This window comes from Panthera onca, chromosome X (genome assembly GCF_046562875.1).
Source record: "Panthera onca isolate mPanOnc1 chromosome X, mPanOnc1 haplotype 2, whole genome shotgun sequence".
In the NCBI taxonomy this organism is placed as follows: Eukaryota; Metazoa; Chordata; class Mammalia; order Carnivora; family Felidae; genus Panthera; species Panthera onca.
The window spans coordinates 89072734-89090291 of NC_138357.1; the positions used below are offsets into that span (position 1 = coordinate 89072734).

Here is a 17558-nt window from a genome sequence, read left to right on the forward strand (position 1 = left end):
ACCCAGGGATTTTAAAAAGCCATATGTACTTTATCTACATCATGATTCAGAATGCATGTTACTCCCTGGGCTTGGAAAGGACGTGGAGAAAATTGGAGAGAGTTCACAGAAGAGTGACAAACTGCGAACGTGATAAGAAATTGACTCTTAGGGGCATTCAGTCCTGCACTTTCAACAACGGGTAGATTGTTCAGACATAAAATCAGTACGGAAACATTGGACTTGAACTACATTGTAGACTAAACGGACCTAACAGACATATGACTTATGGGATGCAGTGAAAGCAGTTGTAAGAGGGAAGCTTCTAGTGATAAATGCCTACATTAAGGAGAAAGAAAGATCTCAACTAAACAAACTAACTCCTCAAGGAACCAGAAAAAGAAGGAGAAAGTAAGCCAGAAGTTACCAGAAGGAAGGAAATAACAAAGGTCAGAGCAGAAATAGAGACTAGAAAATCAATAGAGAAGATCAATGAAAGTAAGAGTTATTTTACTGAAAAGATAAACAGAATTGACAAACCTTTTGTTAGACTAAGAGAAAAATAAATAAAAATAAATAAATAAAAATCAGAAATGGAAGAGGAAACATGACAACTGATAGCACATAAATACAAGGAGTCATAAGAGACTCCTATGAACAATTTTACACTAAAAATTGGATAACCTAGAAAAAAATGGATAAATTTCTAGAAACCTACAGCTTAACCAAGACTGAATGAAGAAGAAATAGAAAATCTGAATAGCTCAGTAACATGCAGGAGATCGAATCAGTAATCAAACACCTCCCAACAAATAAAAGCTTCCAAGATCCAACCTCCTTTCATGATAAAAGAAAGAAGAACTTTCAACAAATTAGATATAGATGGAATGTATGTCACCATAATAAAGTTGGCTTCATTGGTGAATTCCACCAAACATTCAAAAAATTAATACCTTCTCAAACTCTTCCAAAAAATTGAAAAGTTGGGGACACTCCCAACTTCATTTTATGAGGCCAGCATTGCCCTGATATCAAAGCCCAAGGACACTACAAGAAAAGAAATTTACAGGCCAGTCTCCCTGATGAGCATAGATGTAAAAATCCCCAACAAAATACTAACAAACTAGGGCACCTGGGTAGCTTGGTGGGTTAAGTGTCAGATTCTTGATTTCCGCTCAGGTCATGATCTCACAGTTCAGGTATATTCTCTCCCTTTCTCTCTCTGTCTCTCTCTCTCCCCCCCCCTTCCCCTCTCTCTCTCCCTCCCTCTCCCACCCCCACTCACGCTCTCTCTCTCTCAAATAAATAAACATTAAAAAAACACTAACAAACTGAATTCAGTGGCACATTAAAAGGATCATACACCAAGTGAGATTTATCCCTGGGATGCAGGGGTGGTCCAACATAAGCAAATTGATAAATGTGATACATACACCACATTAACAAAATAAAAAATAAAATTATATGGTCTCAATAGATGCAGAAAAAGCATCTCTTGACAAAATCCAACAGCCTTTCATGATAAAAAATAAACTCTCAACAAAGTAGATACAGATGGAATGTATGTCAGCATAATAAAGTCCATTATATGACAAGCCCACAGCCAACATCATACTCAAGGGCAAAAAGCTGAAAACTTTTCCTCTAAGATCCAGAACAAGGCAAGGACACCCACTCTTGCCACTTCTATTCAATACAGTATTAGAAGTCCTAGCCAGAGCAGTTAGGCAAGAAAAAGAAAGAAAAGGCCTCCAAATGAGAAGGGAAGAATTAAAATTATCTCTGCAGATCACATGATCTTATATATAGAAACCCCTAAAGACTCCACCAGAAAACTGTTTTAAAACTAATAAGTTGCATTTCTATACACTGACAATGAGCTATCCAAAAAAGATATTAAGAAAACAGTCTCCTTATGATACTGTCAAAAACAGTAAACCACTTAGGAATAAATTTAACCAGGTAGGTGAATATCTGTACAGTGAAAACTGAAAAACATTGATGAAAGAAATTGAAGAGGACACAAATACATGGAAAGATATCTGTGTTCATAGATTAGAAGAATTAATATTGTTAACATATCCATACTACACAAAGCAATCTATGGATTCAATGAAATCTCTATCAAAATTCTAATGGTGGTTTTTTTTTCCACAGAAAATAAGAAACAATCCTAAACTTTGTATGGAACCACAAAATACTGTGAATAGCTAACGCAATCTAGGGCAAAATGAACGGAGCTGAGGTGCCACACTTCGTGATTTCAAATTATATTACAAAGGCATTGTAATCAAAATGGTATTAGCATTAAAACAGATATACAGGGGCACCTGGGTGGCTCAGTCGGTTAAGCATCCAACTACGGCTCAGGTCATGATTTCCTGGTCTGTGAGTTTGAGCCCCATGCCGAGCCCTGTACTGACAACTCAGAGCCTGGAGCCTAGATTCTGTGTCTCCCTCTCTCTCTCTGCTCCTCCCCACTCGCACTCTTTCTCTCTCTCCAAAATAAATGAACGTTAAAAAATAAAAACAGATATACAGACCAGTGGAACAGAAGAGGGAGCCCAGAAACATACCCTCACATATTGGATCGACTAATCTTCAACCGAGGCGCTGAGAATATGTAATAGGGAAAGGGCAGTCTCCTTGATAAATGGTGTCAGGAAAACTGGATATCCACATGCAATAGAATGAAACTGGAACTTATCTTGCACCACTCACAAAAAGGAACTCAAAATGTTTAAAGACTTAAGTGCAAGACCTGGAACCATAAAACTCCTGGAACAAAAAAAACACCGGGGAAAGCTCCTTGACATTGGTCTTGACAGTGCGTTTTTGGACTTTACTCCACAAGCGTAGGCAGCAGAAGCAAAAATAGACAAATGGGACTACATCAAACGAGAAGATTTCTGCACAGCATGGGAAACCATCAATAGTATGAGAAGACAACCTGTATAATGGAAGAAAATATTTGCAATCCATGTATCTGATAAGGGGTTAATATTCAAAATATATAAGGAGTTCCTATAACTCAACAGCCAAAATCCAAATACCCCAATTCAAAGAGGGGCAAAGGACCTGAATAGACATTTTTCCAAAGAAGACATACACTTGGCCAACAGATATGTGAAAAGTTGCTCAACATCACTCATCACCAGGGAAATGCATATCAAAACCACAATGAGATCTCTCCTCACATCTGTTAGGATGGCTGTTATCAAAATGGGAAAAAAATAACAAGCCAAGTTGGGAGGATGTGGAGAAAAGGAGACCCTTCTACACTGTCGATGGGATGTAAATTGGTGCACCCACGGTGGAAAAACAGTATGGAGGTTCCTCAAAAAATTAGAAGTCCGCACTCCCATGTTCACAGCAACACTATTCACAGTGATGAAGATATGGCAACAACTTGAGTGTTACTAACACTGTATCGTATGCTGGAAATTTTAACATTTTCTGAGAGGGTAGATCTTAAGCGTTTGCACCACACATAGCCAGAAAGATGGTAACATGTGAAGTGATGGATATGTTAATTAGCTTGATCGTAGCAATCATTTCACAATATACACATATCTAAACATCTTGTACACCTTTCATGTATTCAGTGTTTGTCAGTCGTACTTCAGTGAAGCTGAGTGCGGAAGAAACTGACTCTTTGCAGGGCAACAGGAGTGATCTCTGAAGTCTCTGAACGTAAAGTTTAGTGACTGGGATTTCTACTTGTTTAGTTTGGAGGTGGGAGACCAAGAACGGAAAGCGTCTGAGGAATTATACCAGGAAGGTGCCCACGATCCATTCTATAGCTCCAGAGATGATTAAATGAGAAGACTTGGCTTTGGCTACAACAGAAGAGGATCCAGCTGGGCGGGAATGATCCCCACAAGCCGGCAAGAGGAAGCGTGGTACCTTCTTCCCGGAACAAGCCTGAAAATGGAATCGATGGCCTTCCGATGTAAGAGGAGAGGCTCAGTGCGCACATACAGCTCTCCCGGGGCTACTGGAAATCACAGAAGAGATATTCGTGACTGCTTGCAAGACCAAAGCTGTAGTTTTCTCTGCTCCGACTCCATCTGTCTTCGAGTCTTGACCAGTACTTTCTGTGTCAGCAGATCGGCTGATAGCTGTTAATTTTCTCCTCGGCCCATAGCTCTCTAAAGAAAGGAGAGCTACTGCCTGGGGAGGGATTGGTAGAGAAACAGATCTTGAGGCCACCAAAGATTTTTCTCCCTAGAGTAACCTCCCCACCATCCAACTTTGGAGTGGTAGACTTCTGCACCTGCTTGATGAACTGAGAAACTGAGTAAAGACATGGGAGGGGGGCATGCCAAAGTAATTAATTCCGTGTGTGTGTGTGTGTGTGTGTGTGTGTGTGTGTGTACTTCCATATGTATATTTTCTCACCAAGTAAAGTCTATGCCCAATGCAGGGCTCAAACTCATGACCCTGAGATCAAGAGTTGCATGCCCTACCGACTGAGCCAGCCAGGCACCCTACCAGATATTTTTTTTTTAATTTTTCTTTTTTAAATTTTTTTAATGTTTGTTTATTTATTTTTGAGAGAGAGAGAGAACGCAAGCAGGGAAGGGGCAGAGAGAGAATCCCAAGCAGGCTCCAAGCTGTCAGCGCAGAGCCCGAAGCAGGGCTTGAACCCACCAACCGTGAGATCGTGATCTGAGCCCAAATCAAGAGCCAGACACTTAACCAACTGAGCCACCCAGGCACCCCTATTTTTTTAATTGTTCTAATAAAAGCCTTGGAGTTGAGAGGCTTTTCCAGTCACGATGTAAGAATGGGTTATTAGGAAAAGCACTCAGCGCACCTGAGTGGCTCAGTAGGTTAAGTGTCTGACTTCTGCTCAGGTCATGATCTCGTGGTTCATGGGTTCGAGCCCCGCATTGGGCTCTGTGCTGACAGCTCAGAGCCCAGAGCCTGCTTCAGATTCTGTGTCTTCCTCTCTCCCTCTCTCTCTGCCCCTCCCACTCCCTCGCTTGCTCGCTCGCTCGCTCTCAAAAATAAACATTAAAAAAATTAAAAAGAAAAAGAAAAAGCACTCAGATGAGAAGAAGCTCTTAGAAATTAAAGTTTCTGAAATGAACCCCAAAATGTAATGGATAGTTTAATTACATGGTGGAGACCAAACTGTTGATCTGGAAGATGAAGTTGAGGAAGAGAATCTGTAAGAATTCAAGCACAAAGTCAGAGATGTGCAAGAAAGGGTTGCAAGACAGTGAGGTTACAGCCAGAAGGTCCACAGTCCTTGAACAGAACATGAAAGGAGAAGGCAAGAGACCATGGAGGAAAAAAAGAAGCAAAGAAAGAATGAAAGAACATTCCAAAACTAAGGAGGAAAAGCGGGGCTCTTCAAGGCTTCCAAAGAGAAAAACTGGCATCCTCTAAAGAGAACGAACCAGGGGCACCTGAGTGGCTCAGTCAGTTAAGCATCCGACTTCGGTTCAGGTCATGATGTCACAGTTTGTGGGTCCAAGCCCCACATCGGGTTCCATGCTAACAGTTCAGAACCTGGAGCCTGCTTTGGCTTCTGTGTCTTCGTCTCTTGCTGCCCCTTTCCCACTCACGCTTTGTCTGTCTCTCTCTCTTTCTCTCTCTCTCAAAAATAAGCATTAAAATTAATTAATTAAATAAAAATAAAGAGAAGAACCCCATGTGGCATCAGCAAACTTGAATGTTAGAATACCATCTAGCATTGCCAGAGTTCTAGGATGAAAAGAAAAAACTCTGAGCCTAGAAAAAAAGACAGGTGGCTTTCAGACACCCAGGAATTCACAAAAGTTTGGCACTGTGCAGACTCTAGTAGAAGGGGGGAAAAACCACCAACAACATAAGGATCAAACACAATGAAAATCAGACCCAGCTAAGGAGACAACATTGAAGAAGAAACGATTTGTTATAACCCACAAGAAATGTACAAGATCAAAAGGAAATTCAAAGAAGAGCTTGTATTTAGCTCATGTTCTCTTCTCAGGAACAAAGTTTAAATGACATTGTATCACATTTCCTTTAATAGTGTTCTAACCACTCTGCTGGGTTACTAGCGAACAGTATTCGTTAAATAATATTACCAATGCTAGTTACTGGCTTTTAACATTTAGACTCAATCCGTAGACAAAGCACAGAAGCTTTACTTCTGACTTATAGAATAGAATGCAAATGTTACATGTCTGTAGTATAAAATTAAGTATAATAAAAATCAGGACAAAATGGAAAAGCCAGAGTATAGGGGCGCCTGGGTGGCTCAGTCGGTTAAGCGTCCAACTTCGGCTCAGGTCATGATCTCACGGTTCGTGAGTTCAAGCTCCGCATCGGGCTCTGTGCTGACAGTTCAGAGCCTGGAGCCTGCTTCCGATTCTGTGTCTTCCTCGCTCTCTGCCCCTCCCCCGCTCATGCTCTGTTTCTCTAGGTCTCAAAAATAAATAAACATAAAAAAAAATTTTTTTAAAGAAAAGCTGGAGTATAAATGAATTAAATGCACCGTCTTTCACAGGAGGGGGTTAAAAACCTCTGACTAAAGTTTATACGTCAATAAATAGGAAGAAAAAATAAATAAAGAAAGAATAAATAGGAAGACACACATACACACACATGCAGTGGAATACTACTCAGCCATTAAAAAGAATGAAATCTTGCCATTTGTGACAACATGGATTGACCTTGAAGCTATCGTGCTAAGTGAAATAAATCAAAGACAAATGCTCCATGATACATGATTTCACTTACACGTGGAGTCTAAAAACCAAAACAAAACAGAATAAAACCCAGATTCACAGATAACAGCGAACAGATTGGTGGTTGCCATTGGGGCCGAAGCAGGCTCCAGGTTCTGAGCTGTCAGCCCAGAGCCCGACGCCGGGGCTCGAACTCACAGACCGTGGGATCGTGACCCGAGCCGAAGTTGGACGCTTAACCGACTGAGCCACTCAGGCGCCCCTACTCTTTGGGATTTCTAAACATGTTTCGTTGGGTGTGTGTTCTCTTTGCAGGCATTTTCCTTAATCCTCTTTTCAAAGTTACTTGAAGCCCATCCTCACACACACCGGCCCCCCCTTAACCACCACGCTGCCCGCCTGGTGTGGCCTGCTCGCTCGGTGTCTGACCAGTCCCCAGGTATACGACGTAAGTACAACATGTCAGGGTTGTGTTCCTGATCATGGAGTCAGGGTAGTGTCTTCCTCAGGAAGAGGAAATGTGTTGCACGCAAGCCTCCAAACCCACAAGTTTTGCTTTTCTAAATAAGATGATTAGAAATGGCCAAGTTAACGTATGTTTATGTATTTTGCACAGTAACGGAGAAACCTTGTACCTGTACCTGTACCAGGTACCTTGTACCTGCAGGGCCCTGCGGTGTCTGCAGCCAGGGTGTAGGAATTCTGGATTTGGAAACAGAACAGCTACATTCAAATCCAAGCCCTGAGGCCATTTAAGTGTTCTTAGCAGCCTTAGTTTCTTGTGTGTAAAGTGGGCCTCGTTGTCTGGGCTTGGCTGTGAGATTAAAGGCTAAGGTATGGAAACATATGGTGAACCACAAAGTGTTTAGCAAACGTGAAGATTCCTTTCGCAAATGATTTCTTTATGTTGATATGGTTAGGTCCTTTCTGTTTTCAGATTCAGACTCAGCACAGTACGAAAAGAATATCCACACCGGTGGACATCTGAGCTTTGGGGCTGACTCGTGATCTCTTCACGGGGGTTGCTGGGCAGAGGGGTTGTGGAGAAAGCAAGAACCTACCTCCATAGAAGGACTGGAGGAGAGGGGAAAGGCCCTTCTTCCTCTCTGTCTCCTCCACCATCCTACATAACCATTATACCCCGGGAGAAAAGAACTCCTTATATTTATGTAGAGCTTTCCAGCTCACAAATGGCTCTCTCGGCCATACCGTAAATAGGCAGATACTACCATCTTACAGAGGAAGAAACTGCCAAGGTCCCAGGATTGGTAATTGACAGAGCTGTGACCCTAATGCAGGTTTCAGAGTATTAGTAAATAACCTGCAATTTACTTGATTAGTGTTGAGAAAGCAGAATGCAAAGCCCAGGTCTGAGCGAGAAGGGTCCTGATCAGGTAACGGGGCAGGGCAGCGGGCTTGGAAACCGTTGCATTCAGATGGTATGGAGGGGAAAATAGACACTGTAGCTGGGCAATAAGCAAGAATCCCTCCATACTGCCACTGCTGCTTTGGGCTGGGGTCCCTACCAGGGTCTCAGTCTGCTCCAGACATGGTGAGGGTTGCTATTGTTGAGAGAGGAGGAGCAAAGGGTCTTTGAAAAATTAATTGAGGAAGCCACAGGTGAGAGAGTGGAGGGGCTCCCTGCAGGCTTTTGAGCCTGGTGAGGGTCTTGGTCTGGGCAGCTCTCGTGGCTGTTTGACGCACTGTTGACCTCACCCATCACCTAGAGGGCGTTTGGACTTCCGGTTTATTTGGGAGATCTTGAAGATGTTCATTATTCACTGTTTGCATGCACCTAGGAAACCGTGTTCTTCCATTCAGGAAAGTGTGACTTCTGGTTATTTCAAACGCCCACGTTCCTGCAACACGCGCGTTTGCAAGGTTATTCCACAGTATTTTCCTAGCAGCCTTCAGTGGACAGCCCGTTACATAATTATTACAAGCCTCCAGCTTAACAAAACTTTTGTTGATCTTGTCATCTAGAATTGGAGGCTCTGACTTGGAAATCCCTCTCCACTGGGTTTTACTAGGTCCTTGTTTCGGAATGACCTTTCCTTGGGTACTCTTTGTCCGGGCTTGTGAGTTTCGTAATGGAATGGGTCAACATCCAGTCCCATTTCCTCCTGCCGGTGAATTTCAGCCCTGCTTTCCCCTGCCAGGGGTCAGCGAGGGTCACCCAGGGGCTGGCGTCTGGGGGCCTCCTCTGCGCTGCTGTAGAGGGCGTGGCCCCATTTGCAGACACCGCCTGCGAAGGGAGACACGGAGCGCGCTAAACCAGGGAACGTGATCTCATTTGTTGTTAAGAAAACTATCACAGGACAGATCGAATTTCAGGCCTTTCTCAACACTGGTGGAGAGCAGGAATCTGGGGAGTTTGGAGTGAGTTTTGGAATGAACGCTCTGCCTGAGTGCAGGATTGTTATTTAGTTGCACGTGTGCGCCCTGCGTCATTCCGTGAGGGTCTGAGGCAGCAAGCGAGAGGAGGCGCGGGCTTGCCTATCCAAAAAAGCCGGGGAGCACTGGCTAAGTGGAGTCATGTTGTGGAGCGCGGAGCAGCCGTCATCACTGAGAAGCAATGCAGAAAACAAGCTCGAGCTTGTTACCAGCGAGTGCACCCAGACAGGCTGGGACAGGACAAGGAGCTAGGCAGACCCACAAGCCCTTCCTAGGCGGGGGCATTGAATAGGTACTCCTCTGGCACCTCCTGTGACTTAAGCACCTCGAGGAAGCGTGCTGAGAGGACACGGTCACATGCTGTGCCGGTTTCTCACCTAGATGGGAATTCAGGCATGGTTGGGGAGAATCTGCCCGTGGCCTTGGGCAGCAGCGTGACTGGTGCAGACAGGGGAGGAGGGAGCAGGAGGCTGTCAGGGAGGCAGGTTCCCGCGTCCTGCCCCGAGGACACCCTGCCACGTAGAGGATGCAGGTGCCTTTTGAAGAACAGATGGCAGATAGGAGAGCAAGAGCGATGTGCCGGTGCATTTTAAAACCGTGTTTGCCATTCAAGAGAGGCGGCGCATTTTAAAACCGTGTTTGCCATTCAAGAGAGGCGCTCGCAGCGTTTGACCCTGTGTGCAGTGGGGACGGCAGGGGAGCGAACCGCCCCTTGTTTTGCTTGTTAAGCCCATTAGAGGGTGAAAGGTTTGTGTCTGACCCCGGGCTGCTGCCTGAGCTCTCCCCCGCGGTCTGGTCATTTGCGGAGGCTGCCACTCCGGCTAGAACGAACGCCTGCCTTGCTCCGCCTTGCCTGGTTTTTTTTTTTTTTTTACTCTCACTGCGGCTTTTGTCCATCCTCCTCCCGATGGGGTGATTTTTTCACATCCTTTACCTGGGTCCGACCAGCATAAATCCTAACTCTGCTTCCCACCAGCTGGGCAAACCTCGGGCACATTTCCGAGGTTGTCTTAGCCCAGGCTTTCTTCTCTGTGACAGGAGTGTTCCCGCCCTTCACAGGCAGGGAGGGGTAAGGATCAAATGAGCCCTTCCCTGACCTTCCCGGCAGGCATAGAACAGATTGTTTGAGAAAACAGACCCTCCTTCTGGATGCCCCGCCGCATCTGTGCCCCAGGGCTTCCCATCAGGGGGGTTTTCTGTGCGGACAGGATATTTCCCATCAGGGGGGTTTTCTGTGGGGACAGGAAGGATATCGTAATTATGCTTTGACTCCTTCCCTCAATCACTCACTGGGACAAAGAGCGGCTCAGATGTAAATCAGGTGGGTTCAGGGTGGTTTATGGGGCCTCCTGCCCAGGGAAGAGGGGCCCTGAAACCTATCTGTAAGTTCACCCAGTGACCTTGCCCTGCCTTCCCTTGTGGGCTGGGAACCTGAAAGCCCCAGCTGGCCTCCCTTTCTCCCCTTGTGTCACTAACCTCAGCTGTCAGGCATTTGAAATCAGAACTGCTTCCTGGGGTTCAAAGGCTTGGTTTCCGGCAGCAGCACCTTGCCTTGAATAGCACGCTACAGTTTGCAACCTTCATGCACACCAGAGGCTCCGGGCAGGCAAGTTTCACGGGCCCGGGTTTTCAGACGAGGAGCTGAGGTCGGGGGTTGGCCCCAGCCCTCGGAAGATGCCGGTCTCCCATTTGTTGTTGTCGTTCGTTGCACTTTTCAGAACCAAGAGCCGCTGAGAGAGGAAGACTCCGACTTCATCCTGACCGAGGGCGACCTCACCTTGACCTACGGGGACAGCACAGTGACTGCAAACGGCTCCTCAGGCTCCCACACGGCCTCCACGAGCCTCGAGGGCAGTCGGAGAACCAAGAGCAGCTCCGAGGAGGTGCTGGACCGAGCCCTGGGGATGGGAGACCAGCCGGTTTCGAGCCGGGGCACGCGCCTAGTGTTCCCCCTGGAGGACAATGCGTGACTCCCCCCTCCCCCCACCCCAGAGCCTGCAGCGATGAGGGGCGGCCCACCGGCAGGGTGAGGACGGCTGCAAGCCCCAGGGTTGTTTGAGGCGGGGCACTGACTGAGTGGAACTAACGCTTCTGTTTTATTGGGGTCTGAAGCTATCTTAATAACCTTTACAATTTAACCCAAGATGGTGGGGCTAAAGTGTCTCTAAATCAAGACAGATGCAGACCTATTCCCACTTTTTCACATAGTAGTGTGCTGTTCAGAGTTAAACAAACAAACAAACAAATAGCATGCTTTAATGGTCTAACTCATTCACCTGCAGTATCTGAACAAGGTGTGGGGCGGGTGGGGGGGGGGTTGGAGTCCCCCCAGGAGAGGCTTCAGATCCGTACACAGCAGTGCAAGCCTGGCTGGCTGCAGGAATAGCAAGGTGGAGGAGAGCAGGCTAGAAGAACGATCGAGAAGGAAGGCAGCTGAGACTGGACCTCCAAGGATGACAGGAAGCGGGTGGTAAATGGGACGGAACTCACGAAGAAGCAATTGCCGCAGGCGCTTCTGGCACCGAGGGCTGCGGGACTGCGACCTCACGTCAGGCTTCTGGACTCTTTTTGCAACCCGGGTTTCCTCTAGACTGAAGAATGGAAATCTATCCGTGAACATTTCGACATGGGGAAAGAATTAGAATTCCTTCTCTGGAAGCCTCCATCCAGAAGAAGCTACCAAAAGCAAAACCAAAGGGAAAAATCGTGTTACACTGGTGGGTTTTTCACATTAATCTGGGAACAGCAGAAACTGGTTAGAAACTGATGACGAAAAATCAGTCAATTCTTCAGGGCCACCGTACAAGCTGACTGCCTGGCAAATGATTCCGAGGGCCGAGATACCTACTGTGGGTTTAGGAACAACACCGAAATTGGTTGGGATGCTTTTATCTGGGGACGAGAAAGCAAAAAGAAGCCTAGGAGGCAGTAGGCTAGTATTGGGGGGGCGGGGGTGGGAATCACACTGCGAACAAAATTAACTGCAAAAACGAAATACAGGATACTGTTCTAAAGACCCGAGTAGAATTCCAAACCTTGAGCCAACAAATGCATGAGATTTCAGCGGCCACGTGAGAAATTAGAGGCAGGTCCCTAGATAATTAAGCATTATTCAGTCCGGTGGAACGTTCTGTCTACTGTAAGGTTAAGTCTCCGGATGTCTTGACACTTGAGTGCCATGTAAAGAAGGGTCGTCCTCTTGGTATCCGGGGAGGCTTGCACCAGCTGAATGGGTGAGCGTGGTTTGAAATTTAGGTTATTTGAAAACCCGATTTCTTAAAAAAAAAAAATGCTTTCATAAAATGTGGGCATTTTTCTTATTGTGGCAGACAGCATAGTTTGTGATAGTTTGTGTAAACCAGGCAAAAACTATTACTAGGTTGAGCCATATGAAATTGCTGATATTGAACCATTAAAAAGAAAAAAACAAATGGCAGTTTCATATGGTTCGATATAATATAATTAGATGCTTTTTATTCCCCTCCCCCCTTTCCTTTCTGTCTACCCTAAAGTCCATTTTGACTTTATCAGGGGCACCCGTGGGATTTGTAAGCTTGAAAAACAAGCTAAACCACATATCTAACCCCATGAGGCTCAGAATTACCTAGGCTAGTGAAGGACTTAAGAAGACCTACGAGCCACAGCCAGAGAAACCGCTTTTTTAGAGAGCCCCTGGATGGGAGGTCATTGTGTCGTGGGTGTTGTGTCAGAGTGCAGAGAGCAGCTTGCCAGGCTGGAGATGTGCATATGTGCCCGTGCCCAGAACCAGCACAAGTTTTATTCGGTGGAGTTCTCTCAGTAATGGCCAGTCAAGCCTATAAAGGTGAGGCTTGTGTGTATGTTGGGTATTTGCAGAGATGGATGGGCTGGCCGGCTCTTTGGTTGGGTCTTTATAAAGCCTTGTTTATCTCTTATGTCGCTTACTTGTTTAATTTTGGAGGAAAGAAACTACCGGAAAAACCCTGATATGGTTCATGAAAATAGCCACCCTGGCTGTTTAGGGACCCCCCCCCCCCGCCCCGTCTTAATTAACGTCAAGGCTATGTTGTCATTAATGGTTTTCCAGGAAGCTTCCAGCAACTTAATAAGAAATCAAGGAGGAAAAATAACCAGAGTTCTCCATCCGAGGCCTACGTCGATCCACAGATTGTTGTGTTTTCCCCAAAAGGGTCTTGTAGTCTTGACTGCAAACCTTTTATTTGGACCTACTTAAATATAAGCAAGTGGAGATTTGCCAAGACCAAAATTTTGCTAGGGTTGTAGTTACTTGGTTGGATTTTTTTATTCAGTGGATAGGAGTAAGTCACTGACCTATGGTTCTAATTTTTGTTTGCAAGATGTGGGGAATAATCCTGACCTTACTAGAGGTCCTGGGAAATGAGTCCATTCATTGAAACGCTTCCGTGTTTCTAGAAGTACTATGGCTATGCTGAGTGGGGGAAAGTGCGTGCCACTAAGCCCAGAAACCATCTAACGCGAGGCCAACTATCTGCAGCCAGCCTGGCCTAAATCAGGTTGAAACGGCTGAGTGCATCCAATTTCACATCTTTTTAACACGTTTAACATCTTATAAACATATTTGTTCCAGGTTGGGGGCGGGGGGGGGGGGCGGTGACAGTTCAGCAGAGCTGGATAATTCTAGCACACAAGTTCTCAACCATGGCTGCCCATTAGGATTACCTGGCTAGTTTTTTTTTTTTTTTTTTTTTTTTTTTTTAAATATCAGTGCAAGGGCCCTATCCTCAGAGATTCATATTCGGGAGGCTTGGAGTGGGGCCTGGCTTCCGTGCTTTGTTTTGGATCTTCAGGGATTCTAATGTACAACCAGAGTTGCGAGCCTTGTAGCCTAGACCTTGCAGTGGACCCTATTTGGAACCTTAAAGGATGGCCTAGCAAATTAAGTTTCCTTTAGTTGCAAGTCACGTGGACCACCCTGAGGGTTGACCAGTAACCCAGCCTTGACGGCCGTCAAAGAGTTTCGTGTAGACACTCTTGGCAGAACTCCAGAACTTTCTCCCTAAAGTACAACTGACGGCGTCACATTTGAAAACCTTAGTGCGTGAAAGGGAGAGAAGGGTGATGTGAGGGGATGTATTCGGGTGGGGGGGGGGGGCGGGATGCAACACCTGTCCTCTTTGCCCCCACTTGTGGAAAGAAAAGGGGTTCGGTCTTAACCGAGCAGCCAATGTCAAGTGGAAGGTTTTGGAGAAGCTGGCTGTTCCACTCAACGTGCGACTAAACGGGGTCCCCTTTGCGGCCAAGTCAGCTTTCTTTCTGGCCACACTCAGCTTGCCCCGCCCCCCCCCCCCCCCCCACTTGCCTGCATCCACCCTGGAGACCTCAGAGTAGAGGTTGGGCCTGCGGTTAGTGGAAGCTTGTGACCCCTTCACGCTCACGCTCACGCTCACGAGGCACCGGCGTTGCCAGAGGGGAGGCACGAAGCCCGGCTGTCCCTTTTAATACTCTTTTCAAGCACTACAAGGCGACCCGAACTTTGTCTCCTCCGGAGGGCAATCTGGACTTTAAACGAGGCTGCGTTTCCTCCTAGGAAGCCAATCTAGGAAGAGCGCGTACCACGGTCTCTGCCCATCCAGGGTACTCCCTGGGGCGGCCAAACAGCACTGACGCCTTGCAGCCGAAAACCACACTGCGACATCAAATGTCTCATCAAGCAGACAGCAAGGAGCTTTCAGGCTGTGTTCTGTGGCCCCGAAAATGCCCTCTGTGGTTTGGTTGACAAATGAAGTCTCTCTGGAAAACGTGAAAAGCGTTAGCTGAGCTGTCCATGCACATTTCAGTCTAGGGCGATCTGCTTCCAAAGTAGAGGGCTGTTTCATGACATCCTCCTACCCCAGTCATCTCTCCCTCCCCCTTTCTTTGTCCACTGGGGCAGTTAATGTCACCATGTCAGATATTCAATACGAACAGGATGATTTCTAAAGGTAGAAACACCGCCGATGCCCTTAGGGGAGACTGTTGGCGGGGCCAATGGGCGGGGGGGGGGGGGGGGGGGGAATCATCCTCTCAGACACCTAGCTTGGTCCCCACTGTGAGTCCTAAGAGGCACATCACAAAGCCGACCGTGCCATCTGTTGTAAGATGGAATCTGGAACCAGGGCTTCTGGAAGGTCAGCTTGCTGATCCAATAAGCATGTGACTTCCCGTTCCACTTTGGAAAAATGGGGAACTTGACACGTTTCACGTTTCACGCCTGCCTCTTGATGTTGATTCTGAAGATGAGTTCGTGTAGGAGCGAGTCTGTCACATGCTATGAAAGTGGTATCGCTGACTTCTGATCTCTTACATTGGTTTTTAAGTGAAACTCTGGCCCCGCCCATGTCCGGTGCTGTGCGCTCCGACACAGTCAGTCGAAGGAACCTAGTGGCCAAGAGTTAGAAACAAGCTTTCTAATCTGAATGTGCTTTCATAGTAGCTGAAGAGACCTTCCCCTTTCTAAAACCCAATAAGGACAATACGCAGAGACATATTCTAGAAAGCTCTGCTAGTCTCTCACTAGGAAAAGCAAGTAGGGCTCTTCTCTTTGACAATCTTTTTCAAAACCACACCTAGAAATCAACGCCTTTTCCCTCTTTCGATTTTCATAAGGAGAGCTTTTTTTTTATATATATATATACTAACACGTCTCGTCACCCAGTGCTAGCAGCAATCGTGAAAAGCAAAACCAAAGCTTTTGATGTTAGTTTTATTTTTGTAAGCAGGGTTATAACCATGGCCCACATGGAGCACACAGGCGGCCACTTTTCTGCCGCATTTTGAAAAGCCCCGAAATGCACATCAGAGCACCCGGCAGGGGCCGTCTTCTCTTTCGGATGGCTGCCTTTTAAAACAGGTTACACGGAATTGCCAGTTGCCAGGGTCAGTGGAAAACGACTGGGCGTGTACATACGTTGGAGGAACTCCGCATCTGCTGTCTAAAGCACTGAAAATTTGAGACCCCCGTGCTACTGGGTGACCGTCCGATGGCTTGGACATTTGGGGGTGGACTTCTGTTGCGATGGTTCCAGCTGTGGGCTTCGGGGAAGCAGAGGAATGATTTCCAGTCGTATGGGTGAGAAGTCTATGGATTCGGAATTCAGCACTGAAATCACTGCTTCAAAGCCTGTCACTTCAGGATCACTTCCTCCTAGGTTGTCTTTTTATTTTTTTACTTAGGAAGTTTCACTGTGTCCAATAAAATGATCGAATGGGAAGGCCACCAAGATTCATTTAATAGCTGCAAAGCAATTTTTAAAAATAGAATAGGATGGATTTACCATGGGACGACAGGACTGTCCGGGGGTGGGGGTGGGGGCACTTTTTATAAAGCACTTCCATAATGTAACTGGGGAGAATGTTATCTTCTGTTTCCATTCATCAGTAGCAAACCGGTGGTTTTATAAAATTAACAGTATAGTATGTTATATAAATAAACATGTTCCATGAAATAAAAGTATGTTTAACTGTGAAAAGGTGAGGACTTGGAGTTGTCAGCAACCTTTATGTGCAATAAGGAAAACCGAGGTTAGGCCCCCAAAGTGCTAACTTTCCCTAGCATTTTACTTAACGTTTGCCTTTGTGTATATGTTTAGATTGGTATTGTAAATCTAGCCACACGTCTTCTGGCCTTTGACCGGTAGTTAACACGTTTTTCTCAAAGCTTTTTTTTTTTTTTTTTTTTTTTACAAAACTCAAAATAAAAAGATTCACTGGCTGAGCTCATCTTGTGTTTGCATTTTATAAGTATCGTCAGTTAGTAGAAGAATGCTGCGGGATCCTTTCCTCAGTGTGTTTCTAAGACAAAGTAAGGCTAGCCAGCCCCTCTGGACCCAATCCGGCCCACCACCTATTTTTGTAAATAAAGTTTTATTGGAATGCCCTAGGTGCCTTCATTTGCACAATGTCTGTGAGTGCTTTCATGCAGAGCTGGGTAGCTGTGACAGAAGTGAGCAGGTATTTGTGCATAAAGCTCAGACCATTTACTATCTGACTTTCTACGGAAAAGGATTTTTGCCAGCCCCCGATTCAGGTGCTTTAAACCTTAAGTTTTAAAACAGGGTCTAAAAAAATCACAGCAACTGGGGCACCTGGGTGGCTCAGTCGGTTGAGTCTTCTGACTTTGGCTCAGGTCATGGTCTCATGGTTCATGGGCTCAAGCCCCACGTCGGGTTCTGTGCTGACAGCTCGGGGCCTGGAGCCTGCTTGGGATTCTGTGTCTCCCTCTTCCTCTGCCCCTCCCCCACTCAAGCTCTGTCTCTTTCTCGCTCAAAAATAAACACTAAAAAAAATTTTTTTTTTAATCACAGCAACAGATTTCGGAGATTTTTTTGAAATGTGCCTTAGGATTAAGAGAAACACTTTAAATCTGGTCTGTGTTGTAACTTCTGGCCTACAACAGTTGTTAACAGGCTTTGAGTGTTGGATAACTGCTAAGGCTCTTGAACTCAATATAGTTTCCTTCATATTCCTTTGTATGTAGACTAGCTTCTCCCTCCCACCCTACCC

The 17558-nt window shown here is 46.0% G+C and overlaps 1 protein-coding gene across 1 annotated transcript in view; it reads left to right on the forward strand.

The window, feature by feature from the left end:
* The window catches only part of SLC9A7 (solute carrier family 9 member A7), a 136874-nt gene extending 120104 nt beyond the window's left edge, over nucleotides 1–16770 (forward strand). The window contains exons 16-17 of the mRNA XM_081793224.1: nucleotides 7005–7110; nucleotides 10775–16770. Of these exons, the coding sequence (XP_081649350.1) occupies nucleotides 7005–7110; nucleotides 10775–11026 (358 nt within the window). The 3' untranslated portion in view covers nucleotides 11027–16770. The remainder of the gene's footprint in view (nucleotides 1–7004; nucleotides 7111–10774) is intronic.
* Nucleotides 16771–17558: the final 788 nt, after the last annotated feature.